Source organism: Tuber melanosporum, assembly GCF_000151645.1.
Source record: "Tuber melanosporum whole genome shotgun sequence assembly, scaffold_2, strain Mel28".
Lineage (NCBI taxonomy): Eukaryota > Fungi > Ascomycota > Pezizomycetes > Pezizales > Tuberaceae > Tuber > Tuber melanosporum.
Window position 1 is genome coordinate 1,536,037 of NW_003298863.1, and position 14,944 is coordinate 1,550,980.

Here is a 14,944-nt window from a genome sequence, read left to right on the forward strand (position 1 = left end):
CCCGTCTCCTTGGAGTGAGCGAATAAAATAAAGCGCCGGCTGAAGGGTCCGGCATGTGCTCACAGTATTTCATGTAGGCAGCTTTCCCACAACCGGGTCAGGTCCGTCGGTGGTCTACTATCTCGGGTGTAATCTCAACCTAATGAGTTCGTTTCCTCATCCACCTCTGTCAGTCCAAGCCTCCCTCGCACATACAAGCGAGTAAATAAGGCAGAAAGAGTCAAGGTTGAGATATCACCAATAACCTCGAATGGGATGGATGGTAGTGGGGGGGGGGCGTAGGTAGGAGATGTATCTTCGTGTGAGACGCAATGATAATGAGGCGCAGTGATGAGAAAATGATGATCAATCGAGTTAGGGTTTATTGGAACGTGGAAGCTCTCGGAATGGAAATTTATTGCGCAATTATCGAGTGGGCCAATGACATTGCGGATCAGATTGAGAGACAGATGGTGAACAGCGGAAAGGTCTCTCCTCCCTCCGCCCCTCCTTCGGGTCTTAGTGCACTTTATGGCGGGTTCGGGTCGGTTGGCCGGTGATGCAGTACTCGGGACTCTCCTCAGGCGGGGAGACTGAGCGTGCGCACGCTCCATTCAATGTACCATGCAACGCCCGGGAGCAACAACTCCATGGCAAAAACAGGATAATAAGATGAGGCTGGGAGGAGAGGGGAGAGGAGGCACAATGGAAAGAGGGGTAATTTGTGTAATCAAGACAACAACTAGCAATTTACCTGAATAACTTCGAGTTATTCAATGATCACGCCAGGTGAAAACCCACTTTTTAAATCTCTTTCTTTCAAAAGATCTTTATATAATGTCAAGTGCTCTGATTCCTGTTCCGGCAAGTCACTATGACTGGATTCAGCAGTTGTTCATTGTGAAGGAAGCTTTTACACTTACTAAAATTGAGTTTGATAAGTACTGGCCCTTAGTTGATGGTTTTTGGGCAACTGATGGAACCAGTAATGACATGAACTGGAACTCGCACTATTTCACCTCTCAGTTGCAGAAACCGAAGACCTCTTCAGCAAAGCGTAGTGGCGACGGTATTAAAAGACGTGAGAGTAACTTGCAAAAACCCCAAGCCTGTCCTATGCATATCAAAATTATAGAAACGAAGGCTCAACCACCTGTAGTTCATATTCAGCAAACCAAGCCCAAGGAATTACAGAAGCATGATCACGAGATAGATCTGTCATGGAAGGAAAAGACATCAACTTTTCTACAAGAAATTATCCTGCGTGAACTGGAAAAAGGCTACTCAGCAGCTATAGTATTAAAAGAACTTAAAGGTTCCGGACATGATGGGGGAAGAAGTTTATTCAACTCTATCGGAGGAGAATTTTTAGACATGTAAGTATCTTATATTATTATTATAAACTTTTACCTTTCAAAGAAAGTAAATTGCAATTACTAAAGTATTTCATATTAAATTCATTATAGAAAAAGAGTAGGTGTCACGAACGTGACTTAGCGAGGAAAGGGTTTTCACGTGACACATGGTTATGAGTCACAGGTATGTTATGGTTTCACGCATATGACCTATTCGGGTTATATGATTAGTTATGTGTGGGATTTGTGATGCTTTCGTACATGGCTCAAGTATGAGTCATGAGACATGCGCCTGACGAGTATGCCTTATGAGTATGCCTTACGGGTAAGCCTCGCGCATATGATTTATGTTTCGCACATGACCTCATTACGATGTCATGGGTTTCATGTATATGACTCAGTCGAGTCATATGACTTGTTTATTGCGTTATGATTGGTTTATGAGTTTCTCACATGACCTCGCTATGAGGTCATGGGTTTTGAGCATGTGACCACTTTGGTCATATGACTAGTTTGTTATGATTTAGTTTTGCACATGTGACCACTTTAGGTCACATGATTAAAGGTGGGAAGAACACTATATAAGGAGGCCAATGCGGCTGAGGAGGATAGGTTCCTCACGCTTGGTTCTAAGTACTTTTCCTACTTATTACTTTAACGAATATAAAACACCTTTACGATCTTTATTCTTATTGCAACGTTATCGTTACGCCAAGGAAGGCGCCTTACGAAGAAGAGTTAGAGAAAAGCTTACAATAGGTGATCTCGGTAGAAGACAAGGGTCTTGTACTATCGGTAACGTAGGCATAGGCCTAGAGCTATCGTAAGACAAAGGAAGAAGAAGATCAGAAGAGAAGTATCGTTCCCCGTCGCTAAGCACTAACTATCTAAAGAGGGATCGTTATAGTAGGCAATATTAAGCGAGTATTAGGAAAAGAATATAAGCAGAATGATGTACAGAAACTTGAACATGGAAGTTCACTTGAAAGCGATTGGGAAAAGGCAGCTACATTTTTAAAAGATAACAGTTATCTATGGGAGACGATTACGGCTACAATTACAACACAGTCAGTAAAAAATGGCTATAATCAATAAGGATTAGTTTTTATACATCCAGAATGACTAGAAATATTGGCCAATTGTGGCTATCTTACTCTTTTTGACTCTAGTCACAAGTTAAATTTTTTCAACTATAATTTGTTTTCTTTCCTATGCAGTGACGAGTATGGTGTATGGGTCCTAGGTGCACATTGCCTGGTAGAGTCTGAAGGCTCAGATATCTTATCTGCAGAAATAAAAAAAATTAAATATTAAAGTAATGGTAGATGGCAAATGGTATATGCATTGACTAATGATAGTGCAGTTGAGCAGCATGGTGTCTGCCTTGCCTTGCCTGCAATTGGTTTACCAGACGGACATTTTAGGACTCATTTAGAGCGTATATTGAGTCGGAGGTTTGGTGCATTACGATACTGCAAAACCTTTGAAAAACTACACCATACAATGTTTTATCGTACGTAAGAGCATTGTATCAATCATATCATAACTGCAATTGATTCTTTGCCTGAAAATGATCATAACTCGGCAGCTTATATTACAAAGGAGTGGTTAGATACATGAGCACAATGGACAATGTGGGCTTAACAGCACTCACAAATTTTACTCCAAGTTACAACTACGAATCCTTGTAAAGCCTGGCACCAGAAGATAAAGGGAGGGCAAAGTCAACGAAAGGGAGAGGGAAAATATCACGGTATTTATGGATGTGTGAAAAATATTGATAATTGTGGACATGATGTTATGGCACAAGTAAAAAAAAATATCATTGAATCAACTACTCATACATCTACCCTTTCAATCATATATCCTCTCCTAACGTGCTTTCCTTTTAAAATTCAAAAGCTTATCACATCTGAGGAGAGTGAGGTATCAGCTAGACTCCTACAGCAAAATTCAGTACCATAGTTGGAGTTTATTGATGGCTTACCATTTTGTTCCTGTATTTTCTTCCTCCGCTATACCCTTCCTTGTCGACACATCTTCTATTTGGACAGAGCACAGGGACTTTTGACTAGTGAGGTGTGGGAGAGGTTTATTGATTATTTTGAAGAGGTATGGAGGTTTATGAGGATCGCAGACTTAGGGAGAAAGGACGAAGACAATTGGAAGTAGTAGCTTTTGGTGATGATAGTGGAAGAATGGACCGTATTCTGCGAATGTGCGAGGTTAGCGAACAGATTCGGGCAACATTTTATCAGCTTGAAGACACCTCTACAGCTTGAAGACACCTCTACTGATAACTCTCATAGTTTTCTTAATGAAGTTGAGCAACGGATACAGGAACTTACCTCGACCTTTTCCTCTTACCAAGATAATTCTTTACAATCTGTCCCTCTCTCTTCCTCCTCCTCCACTACTCCATTGCTTTCCTCCTTGCATCCTACAATTTCCATATTCTCATTTGAGGATATTCAACTTTCATGGCCCTTTCTCTCAGTTGTGGACTTTCCAAGTCCTGTTCCAAGTACAGCACCCTCCTCTTACTACTCTGGAAGTGACGTTGATGAGGAACATATCGCAAGTTCCATGCCCGAGTCATGGAACTTTTCCAATCCATCACTAAATCTTCCTGACCAGTCACATACCCTATTTTCCCATTCACCAAATATTTTGTAAGTATTATCCAGTTTCTTATTTCTCACCTACTTCTTTAGTATATTAACTAACCTTTAACATCACTCTCAGCCAAGTAGTTCTTCTCCTTCTCTCAACCCTCTCTCCTCAATTACTGCTCTCCCATGGTGACCACTGTGACATATGCATATACTTGTTTTTGGCCAGTTTCTCTGATAATAGTATCTTGAATTTCAACTGGTTAGGGATTTGCATTTGATAGAGGGAATGATCTGAACATACCTTTCTATTTTATTTTCTTTCTTTTTCAATATTATCTTTCATCTTTCTCTCATGCCTTGTGTTTTGTGGTCTCATTTTCTGTTATTGGTTTTGGTTGATTATGGAAAAGGGAGAGCGCACATGAATTACCCTCAGGTCTTTTGAATTACAGCAATCAAACTATTCTGCTGTGGTCGGGCATTGCTATGGCACTTCACTAGGAGCGTGCATACGCTCAGTCTCCCCGCCTGAGGAGTCTCCAGTACTCGTAGTCATGGACAAGTACGGCGCGCCGGGTGTGAGCGCTCCTTGCTTTATCAGGCCGTAGCCTAAGATATACCGGTGGAGTACGAGTACGGTAGTGGGTCTTTGTGAGCAATTGCATGAGACCTCTGTCCTCATATCCCTTATCATATCTGTCTACCCTACTTGTGCAAGAACCGGCGCTATGCGGTCTACTCAAGTATGATACGACAATAACAGGTACCATAAACGTTCATACAAAGTTGTCTGCGGCGGTGCAAAATCAGTCGTGAAGCAGCATAAAAAAAACCCCCCGAGTACAATGCTGTGCCATGCTCGCACGGGTAACAATACCAATACCGGTAACTTAGAGCAGAGGGGGTGAAGGGAAATGAGCGCAGACTCCTTTTTCCTTCTCTTTCCCTTTCCATTTCCGATCGAGTAAATTTTAATGCTTACTGGGCACTTCTTCACTGGGAGAGCTACTGAAGTTTGGGTTGTGGAGGTTAATCATGAGGCGGACAGGGGTTCGGGCTGCCCCAGCTTCCTATATTACCCTTCCTGGCACCAAATTATGATACGTTAAAATTTAATCATCTTTCACCTCCGACGGTATTGGGGACCTGACTCCAGTACCCTATCCCGTCCCGTCACTAACCGCCATAGCCGAGTTTGGACAAAGTGGGGAAATACGGTAGCCGATCTTGGGATTAGCGTCCAGCGGAACGACCTCCGTTGCATTACATTTCAGGAGGCAGGGGTTATTTTAAATGCACGTTTGTTGGGGGTGAAATATGGGTGGGTGGTTGGGTTTTTGCTTGTGGATCCTTTGCCAAGATTCAGACAACAACCGCCGATCATCCTCCTCCTTCCTTTACGAGTATTTTCCGCCCGACTCGGAGGATCGAGGTTGAGGCTTGGACTGCTAAATCCCACTGCGCGGCCTGGGGGGGGGATTTCGGTCTGGAATTGGCGCATCGTTTGTGGGAATGTGTAAACCGCATGATGGCCGGTGCTGTACAGTACCGGTATGTTCCTTACTTCTGTACGAGTACAAGTACTTGTACTCGTACCGGACAATGTGCTCGAGCGCTCGAACACTGTAGCGAAAAGCAAAACACGGTTCTTGTGAAAAATTGGCGTTTGGTCGTGAGGTGGTTCAAGAGAGATGGTTAACACATCATTTGTGGGGCGGAGTTTCACATCGGAGATTTTGTTGGAGACCTGACCCTACCTGATGGACAGCTCATGATTGTCAAAACCTTTTGCCAGTCCGACGGAACAAGATATCTGCTTACCGGTATTGCTCTCTTTCCCCGGGTTTTCTTCTTTCTTTCGGGCTCTACTTGAGTATTGTTATAGTGGAGTATCTATAAGCCTGCATATAGCGCCAACACCGGATACATGAGACGTGCTGTTAATCAATATACTTGTATCCATTCTGATTAGTACCAATCTGGTTTCGAGACCTGTCGAGGAGTAGATTTCGATTGGAAAAGGGTGGACATAAGGCATTTTCAGTCGACTGACTACAAGTACCTAGATCTAGGTCAAAGTTCCTTATTTTATGCGTTGTTGGGCTCTGTGGATTGGTCCAAGATACATATCCAGGAAGATGCGGGCCCAAGGGTATTTGCAGGCCTTGGAAAATTACTAGCAGTGGAGGGACAGACAGACGGAGGTGGCCCGTGGGCTTTCTGCTCTATTCGATGACTACAGGTCTCTTTGTGAGGGGGATGTGTGGTGGTATATACCGTGTACCGGTCCATTCTCCGAATTCTGCACTCCATTTGCATAGTATAAGCCATGCTCGCGGGGGGAGCGGAGGGATTAGGGAGAAAGGAACGTATTGTGGGAAAGAAGACTTCACCATATGGTGACAATTGGGGCGAAGCGACTGCGATTGTGTATCTAGGAAGTGAAATCTCCCCGCTAGATTTGATATATAGAAATAGGTCTTTTATAATAGGCATAGTGGGTAGGGCAACTTGGGATGCACTATTTGAAGCTCGCCTGATCGAATTTCGAAATACGATGATTGCGACCCACGGTCAATAGGAGACGAACTCCGGTACCTCCCTTCTGCTTCCTCTCTCCAATCCCTTACTGCCCACGGCTGCGGGCTGGCGATTATGCACACGTTGTTCTTTGTTAGTGCTTTTCGCCGAGGTCTCACAACGTCATCGCTTGTTGCCGCAGGGCAGATTCTTTGTTTCGTTTCCCTTTCCGAGAGCCGCAAAAGGAGGAGGATGCGATACCGATGGACGGGCAGGCACCTCAATTCGCCCGTGGGGGGTAACAAGCTTTCGGCTCAAGAGTTGCTTTTTCGCTCCGTCTGCCATACACTCGAGCACTGCGCCATACTGTACATATCACTGCACAGCCCGGGTTCATTACCATCTCGGGTGAAGGTCTTTGGCGCAGAATCCGAGGGTGCAGGTGAGAAGATGAAAGGAGGACTCGATGCATATGTCGGCAGAATATGTGGAAAGAATCAGAATCAGAATCAGAATCAGAATGTACGAGCACTGGTAAGTTTGATTGTTGGAGGATGGATTCCGAGTGTTCTACTGGCTGCTAGTAAGCGTTCTGGGAGTTGGTGACCGTCTGATGCTAGAGTTGGATCTGGTGAAGTCAGCATGACACAGCCCCCGTAGCCTCGTGTGTACCGGGAGAGAGAGGTGGAAGAGGAGGGGGATGTCTTGTTAAGGATGGAATACTGCCAGGAACCAAGAGAATTGTTATTGAGGGTCAATTTCATTTTTCACGCTCCCCCCTATTATTTGTGCTGTATCGTCGGCGCTGCCCTTATATAGTACTGCCTTTCGTTTTTCGCACTCCCGCAATTTTATAGAGCCTTTTGTCCTTGGGCTTGTTCGCTTTGGATATTGGTACCCTTTTCCCCATTATATCCACCCTTCCTCTCTCCCAATTCCATACTCCGCTCCACAACATCCTACAGCCAGCCTCTGATAACTCTCTCCCCTTCCCTTTGCCCTACCCGTCGTCTATCTACCTAGCTATTATTTTGGGTTGTTGGGATATATGGATGGTTGAGGGGTTGTTGTCCATGTTCATGCCTTGCTAACCTGGCAAGTGGCGCGCGACTACGATACCGCTACTGAATCCGAACTCGCCTCGCCTGGGCTGGGCGGGTCTTGCTACCGTTAAACGTCGAATACTTCCTGCTTGCTTGCTTGCTTGCCGTTCCTCAGAATCCCACACCTCTCATCGCTCCCAACCACAATCTTCCCCTCCGTCCCCCCCCCTAGTGTCCTTACCTAAAACAGCCGACTCTCTTAATCTTTCCTTTTCTCTTTCTTCCACCCTTTGCTTTTATTAATTTTTTTTTTTAATTTTATCTTCAATACATTGGTCAACGCCAACTGTACCCCAAAGATCAAGTAGACGTGGTAGATGAGAGATCTTGAAGTAGCTTCCTCCCCTTCCCATCCATCCACTCAACTATCTCCGCCGGTCATCGTCTCCGACACTTCTCCTTCGATATTATACTATCCCTTTACTACAGTGGTCGTTTTTGATATTTCCTCAACCGGACGGTGTCAATTTTAGGGGGATTTTATTTTCTTCCATTTTCATTCGTTTTCCTACTTGGGCGCTTTTTATCTGTTTTCACCAGCATCCAACCCAATCCAAAGGCAACCCCCCACTTCTGCATCTTTATTGATTTTCGTTCGCCACTGCCATACATTTTGTGTTTTTTTTTTTTGCTTTCTCTCTCCTTCACTTTTCACTTTTCTATTGTCGCAATTATCATGAGCTTGAATTTCAGTCGGGGAACCACTACTGTTGTCGTCCTTATCGTTCTTTCCTCGACCGCTTACAAACTACTGGGTACCGTTGTTGAACCAGTGAGCGACGGTAACCTCGGGATACCGGAAGCTTATTAGGCCCATAAGGATACTGAGCTAAGCAAAGGAACACTAAGCGAAGGCGCGAGAAAAAAGTTTTAGGTGGTGAAGACGGAAGACGGGGGAGGGATATCAGATCGGATCAGTGAGCGAAGGAAAGAGGTCAAAGAAGTAAAGAGAGGAAGGGCGGGGCTAGAAAGTCAAGGAAGTAAGGACAGGAAACGGAGCCAGAAAAAAGAAAGGAAAAGAAGAGGGGACAAAGGCTCGAGTTTTTTCTTGGAACCAAGTCTGGTCCATCGCTATTTACTTGTCCATCGTCAGTACTACCGCACATCGTGGGAGGGGGACCATCTTGAGAAGAAAAAAGAAAAAGAGAGACAACCCTACGAAAAAGGAAAAGAACCAAAAGATAACGGGCCGAGTCAAGAAACGCAGGCGACGAACCTCCAATTGATGAAGAGAGAACGTCGAACGCTATCTGTCCCCTCGGTGAGTTTCCCGGACGAGGGAAACAGAGGTCCTGGTGGCAGTATGATGGACTCGAGCGGGTTTTTGGGGACTCCACCTCAGCAAGGAACCGGAGCTAGTGGCGGCACGGGGTGGGCTCCGCAACAGCAGCAGCCATCTATTTCTTCGCAATCACTGGGGAAGCCTCCACCAAATTTTAATCGCTCTCGGTCTGCTTCCACCTCTTCGCTATCAACACCAACGGCTGCTACTCCCGTGCCTGGCGCTGCTGTGAAGAAGAAGACGGTGACAGCTTGCCAGCGTTGTCGTACCAGGAAAATCCGCTGTGATGGAGCTCTACCCGCTTGTAAAAGTTGCGTCAAGGCAGGAGTCGAGTGTATTGAAGTGGATAGGACTGGGGATAACAATATGCCACGGAGGTAAGAAAATACTTTTATACTGTGCGCAATTTTCTTAGAGTTTCTGATGCCCCAGCGGGGTGTCCATGGGAAAATGGAATCTGGGGCTGATCTGTGTCGTCATAAACCTTTTGCTTCGTTGAAAAATTTAGTCATGTACTTGGACTCGAGAACAGGATCAAATGGTTAGAAGATATCGTTCGTGCTCGAGCACCCGATGTGGACCTTCAGGCTGGGCCGCCGGTAGAGCTAAGGTCGAGACCTTCACCTCCCGCCATTCGAATTGTAACAACAGGGCCGGATTTCCACCCTCCGCCTTCGTCGATGAGCTCAACCTCGTCCCCTTCATTCGCTCTTTCTCCGGCTTCAACCTGTGCGACCCCGGCGTCTTTCGACTTCTCTCCTGTTCCGTCGCCTAATTACTTAGCTCCTGTGAGTCCATATACCTTCTCCGATGCGGCATCACCATCGCCTAGCTCGGCACCCTCGAGTCCGTTACTTGCCTCCAGCCCACTGTTTCAACCTCAGGATCCAGTGTCTCAGGATGTGGGGTTGCTGTCACTTTCAGCCCTCGAGGAGCCAAAGTACCTTGGATCCTCTTCGGGTGTTTCATTTGCGCGGCTGGTCTTCCAGGACGCTTCAAGCGGCGAGTTTCGACAGCCCGATCTGGATCAGGGGGGCAGAGACGTCAAACCTAGCTCGGTCTGGCCAGGGCTGGATTCTAAGCCCGCTGCGCTTCCGAACACGGATGAGTGTGTTACCCTATCGTCGACCTATTTTACCACAGTGGCCTTACAATATCCATTTCTGCACCGCCAAACATTCGACGCTTGTCTTGAGGCCACCTATCACGCCGAGAATGGAGCCATTCATCACCTCCCACCCGGGTACACGGCGGCCGTTGCCCGATTCCATGTGTTCATGGTGTTGTCTATTGGCGCCAATATCCTCTCTGGACGAGGCCGAGCTAGTCGGAGCATGGCGTCGGATTCGGAAGGGTACTATGCGAGTGCCATGCAGATTATCGATGATATTGGCATCACTGGGAGTCTGACGGGTGTTCAGAGTGCCTTACTTTTGGCTATGCGGTCACTGCACGCATCGGAAGGACTTAACCTTTGGTATCTAAATGCCGTCATCATGGCAACGTGTGTGGATCTGGGGTTTCAGCGGAAGATCGTTTCGTATAGTGGTGGGGACCATGCTGGGATTAAGAAGAGGATATTTTGGTGTGCGTATGCTTTTGACAGGAATCTCGGGATTGCCCTGGGTAGACCGTTCTCATTGCGGGACGAATCGTTTGATGTGGAATTTCCTGAGGAGGGGGATAATGATGAGGAGTTGCACCATATGGCGTCGCTATCGATGGGGTCTAATATGTCTGGTAGTATCGAGAATGCCCGCGCCTCGTTCTCTGGATCAATCTGCCTTTTCAGGATGATGAAAGTTATCAGCGGCATTGGAACTACAATCTACCGGGTTTCACAGCCTCATGTTGGTCGTTGGCAGGTGGATTTACCGGAATGGCAGATGGCGACATATCGGCAATTGACGGAACTTCGGGATCAAGTGAGACTTTCGCTAGGTGGTGTGCGACGAGGATCGGGGAGCAGTGGCTCACATTTGGGTAGTGGCCAAATGGTCGAGCTCAAATATCACGAAGCAGTCCAACTCCTCTTCAGGCCCTCTCCCGTGTTCCCGAAACCTACCGCAACAGCCTTGCAGCACTGTTTCTCCTCGTCGGTTGAAACGATCCGCATACAATCAAAGCTAAAACGCTACGGAGAACTCCAGCATTCCTGGCTAACTGTGCAATCGATATTCGTAAGCGGAATGATGATGCTATTCGCCCACAAGAATTGCCGCGAAGTGCAAACCCACACAACGCACGAGGTGCTAATGGAAGATATTAATTCCTGCTCATCACTCCTCAGCGACCTCGCAGAACGCTGGCCTATAGCCCAACGCTCGAGAGCTCGCTTCGAGGCCCATGCTTCCACAGTCATAAACCAAGCCTCGACAAACACATCGCGCATGCTATCTCCGCAAGACAGCACACGTCGCGCCTCGAACTCAAGCGTCCACTCGTCTCGGGGGTTCTTTGCGGATGTGCAATCTCAATCGCAATCCCAGACCCTGGAAGTCCCTAGTTTACACCAAGCACCCACTCCAGCTCCAGCATTGCCACCACCACCACCACCGCCACAGCAAATGAACACACCGAATTGGTTTAGTGGTGACCCCGCCGGTGGCAGTACTGTTGCACAGATGGACACTAGTTGGGTGGACACATTTGATTGGGGATTCGCGCCGGCAGATTTCCCGGCTCCGGGTGGTATTGGCTTCGAGGGGCTTGACCCTACTAGTGAGGACATGCTTTCTGCGTTGCTGAATGCCCCGCCTGGTGGGACTGGTGGCGATACGGGTATGTGGGGGATGGAGCAGGGGGATCATGATAGGAGGATCTAAGCTGGGGGTATTTATACTAATCTCTTCGTTGTCGTTGTTGCAGTCCTATTTGTCCGTCTTAGTCTAGTTGGGCTAGCGTTGTGTAAAAAAAGAACACAGGTTTGAGTTTTTGAGTTTTTGGGAAATTATCGCTTTTGATAGAGGGGGCTGGCGTATCTTTGGTTCGGATTTCTAGGTTTCTTCTTCACTTTATTTCTTTTCAAGTTGATTTTATTTTAGTTCCCCCCTTTCCACCTTAGTTTCTTTCATCTTACTTGGTGTCTCTATTGCAGAAATCGTGGAACGTGGGCGATACTGTCGGTATAACCTTTCCCCCTAAATTTCCTTCCTCTTTTCTCCTTTTTATCACATCTTTTTACTCCTAATTTGGGCTAGGAAGGAAGGATTGGGTTGGGATTTGTATTAAGTAAGGCTGTTGAGTAGAGAGGTATTATATCATGTAGTACAAGACAATACAATACGGCATGGTGCAGTGCTCGAGGAAAGCTAATGTATCGGTTGTATTCCATTTGGGTAGGTTGAATCATCATATTTTGTCTCGGAGGCTGCGCTGTACTGTACTCTACGGCGCCAGCCTCCTTGCTGAATTGACGTAGTAGCGGGCACCGTGTATCGGATTTTCCCTTTGCTTTCCTTCTAGAGAGGTATCGTGCCATTTCCGAATTTATAACTGCACTCCCTGTGTGGTCTGGCATATATGGACCTGACAATCGAGATGGATGGGCTGGGGCACTAGGTGGAGAGAGCTGTATCTGTTTCACACAAAGGTATGATACACCTTTTGAGATGGCAAATCAAGGGTTTCGGAGCATTCCCCCGGTTTCTTTTCTCTTCTTTTCTCTTGGCTAATCAATGGGCTTATGGCGGGCGTGTATTTGAGGTGGGATGTGGGGGGTGGGTAGGGGGTATGGTAGCCTTGGTATGTTATTTGTGAGTTCGTAGGATACAATCTATCTGTTGGAATCGGTATTTTACCACCTCGTATATATAGTACGGTAGGTGAAACTCCAGTACCGTAACTCGGGCCACATAGCGCTTCCTCCCATGGCCCCGGATATCTCTCTCGCATCAATATCACAAAAGCACTACACTGTACCATGCTGTACAGGGTGTTAAAAGCCGGTGAGGCTAACTTGTTCTTATTGGCTCCTAGGTTACTCGGCCGGTGGGAGAGCATAATATCATGAAGCTTCTGTGCTCGGAATTATTTGCATTTCGCTCAATTTTTACCCTCTTCAGAAAAAACTTCCAAGGTTGGCCCTCTGCATGGTTACAATCGCTAATTTTGACCAGGTAAACCTGAATTCGCCCTATTTTTCTTCCAAGAGTTCGCCTCACTTATGCTCATCCTTGAGCATCGTATTAGCAATTCTAAGGACAACCCGTGCTCGCACTCTAGAGACTGCGGTAGGCGGCACTCGAGTACCCGTACGTAACATAATTTATGATAACACCACTGCTACCATAGGCAGATCGGCTGTTCCCGAAACCTCACCACCCACAATAAAGCGGCACCTCGCCAAGAACTTACATGAATTACCCGGCCTGCGCATTCCACCTCATTATCTCTCTTTATCCAATTAGATGATGAGGACCATGTCAATGCAGTGCACGACGGAGGCGGGTCCGCCGCCATGTGCTCGGATTGGAAGGGGGCAGCGTGTTTGTTTGATGAACGGGTGGGTGTTGGTCATAAAACATCACTCGGGCGCTATCCCTATGTCATCGCCTAGCCTGTGGTTTTTGGGGAGCGGATGCGGGAGTAGCTGGTGAGTGGCTGCAAAAACGGGGGCAAAGGGGAGGAAAAGACGGGAATTCATTTTTTTATGTGGACGTTAGGGTGGGGTTGGTATATTAGATGAATGGGTTTTGGTGGCGACTGGCGGGGTGATGTACCTCTCTTGAATTTCTCGACTAACTTGCCACTATTTCAGCTGTATCTACGAAACCTCATCTATAGGTGTAATATCATAACTACAGTAACTTATCGGGGAATCCTAAATAAGTGAGACGTGCTCTGGGTGGTGCAACATTCCCTTTGGAAAAAGGGCGGATAACACAGAAGAAGGTGAACACCCTCTCCGAAGGACAAAGATAAAAATATATATAAAAAAAGCTAGACCTTACTAGAGGAGGCAACCCGAACGAGTTGTATATTATGGGTGAATCCTTTGAGATTCAATCGATCGAATTCGTATTCTATCACACAATTTCACTCTACTGGGGTGCTATCACATTCCCACCACCCCCCCAGACCTAACCGTGATACCACTACATAGCCACAGCCAAGACAGGCACCACCCCAGGCGAACCAACTCAGTACATCCCCGTCCATTCAATGTCGCAGGCGACTCCGGCCGCATCCCCGGACAAGGCTAGTACGGGAATGATGAACGGGGGCTGAGCATTTGGACTCTTCGGCCTTGCCACCATGCCAAGCGAGTGCGAATATATGATTACTAGGCCGTGGGTTTGGAGAAGGTGGTATACGTACTTCCCACTATAATTTACATCAGGGGGCATCGTGGATGATGGTGTAATTCCTACCGACAACGCGGTGGGTAGGTGGTGTTGTAGACGTGGACGCTGCGGCACTGCCTTAGTATGGTATCTGAGGGCGCAAGAATTGGGGATGGTTTCTCTCCCTCCCCATAAGGACGGAATGATGCCGTAGAAGCTTAGACAATCCAGCGGATAACTCTCTTGTCGAGAATTACAAATTCTTGAGAAATTTTCGAGGGGGCGTAGTCAGAACTGGCTGCTGCTCAGCCCCCCCCCCTCCGAGAGACGAGAAATTGAAAATAAGAACTAAAAGTATAATACTGGGCATCACCTGAGCGGGCGACTCTACGGCCTAGCGCACAGTTGGATACTCGGGGTTCTGGGGCTACCGGGTTATTCTTTTATTTTTTTTTTATTGGCCGTTGGGATGCCGGGGGTTGCGGATTTCGGGGGACCTTGGGTGCCTGGTCTGGAGGTCTATTCACGCTCCATTGAGCCGGGCCGCCTGGTGGCCACAATGTTACGTTAATAATGACTTGAGCTAGGGTGAAGGCTGGAGTGCCTGCTGCAGGTATACTAGCGGCTCCAGCCAGAATGGAAAATCTTAACTTGGAGCCGCAGTCTTTGACAGGAGAAGTGAAGGCCTCGTCAATCTGCTGAATCCTTGCCATGTTACTAGCTACATCTGTAGTCACAAGGACATCACTGACTGGCAGCAATCTTCTCATACAATAGACAATCTCATGGAAATCATTGGAAAGGA

General features: G+C 46.9%; 1 protein-coding gene; it reads left to right on the top strand.

Annotated features, from left to right (window-relative positions):
• Positions 1–8,338: 8,338 nt before the first annotated feature.
• On the top strand, positions 8,339–12,195 carry GSTUM_00005621001 (uncharacterized protein). XM_002837731.2 has 3 exons: positions 8,339–9,231; positions 9,363–10,779; positions 10,842–12,195. Exons 1-3 carry the CDS (start codon positions 8,798–8,800, stop codon positions 10,956–10,958), a joined length of 1,968 nt encoding a protein of 655 aa, XP_002837777.1. The 5' UTR covers positions 8,339–8,797; the 3' UTR covers positions 10,959–12,195.
• Positions 12,196–14,944: the final 2,749 nt, after the last annotated feature.

Coding starts and splice junctions, on each gene's coding strand:
- GSTUM_00005621001 (XM_002837731.2), top strand. CDS start 8,798: ATGAAGAGAGAACGTCGAACGCTATCTGTCCCCTCGGTGAGTTTCCCG. Junction 9,232..9,362: donor GATAACAATATGCCACGGAG/GTAAGAAAATAC, acceptor TGAAAAATTTAG/TCATGTACTTGGACTCGAGA. Junction 10,780..10,841: donor TGACGGAACTTCGGGATCAA/GTGAGACTTTCG, acceptor ACATTTGGGTAG/TGGCCAAATGGTCGAGCTCA.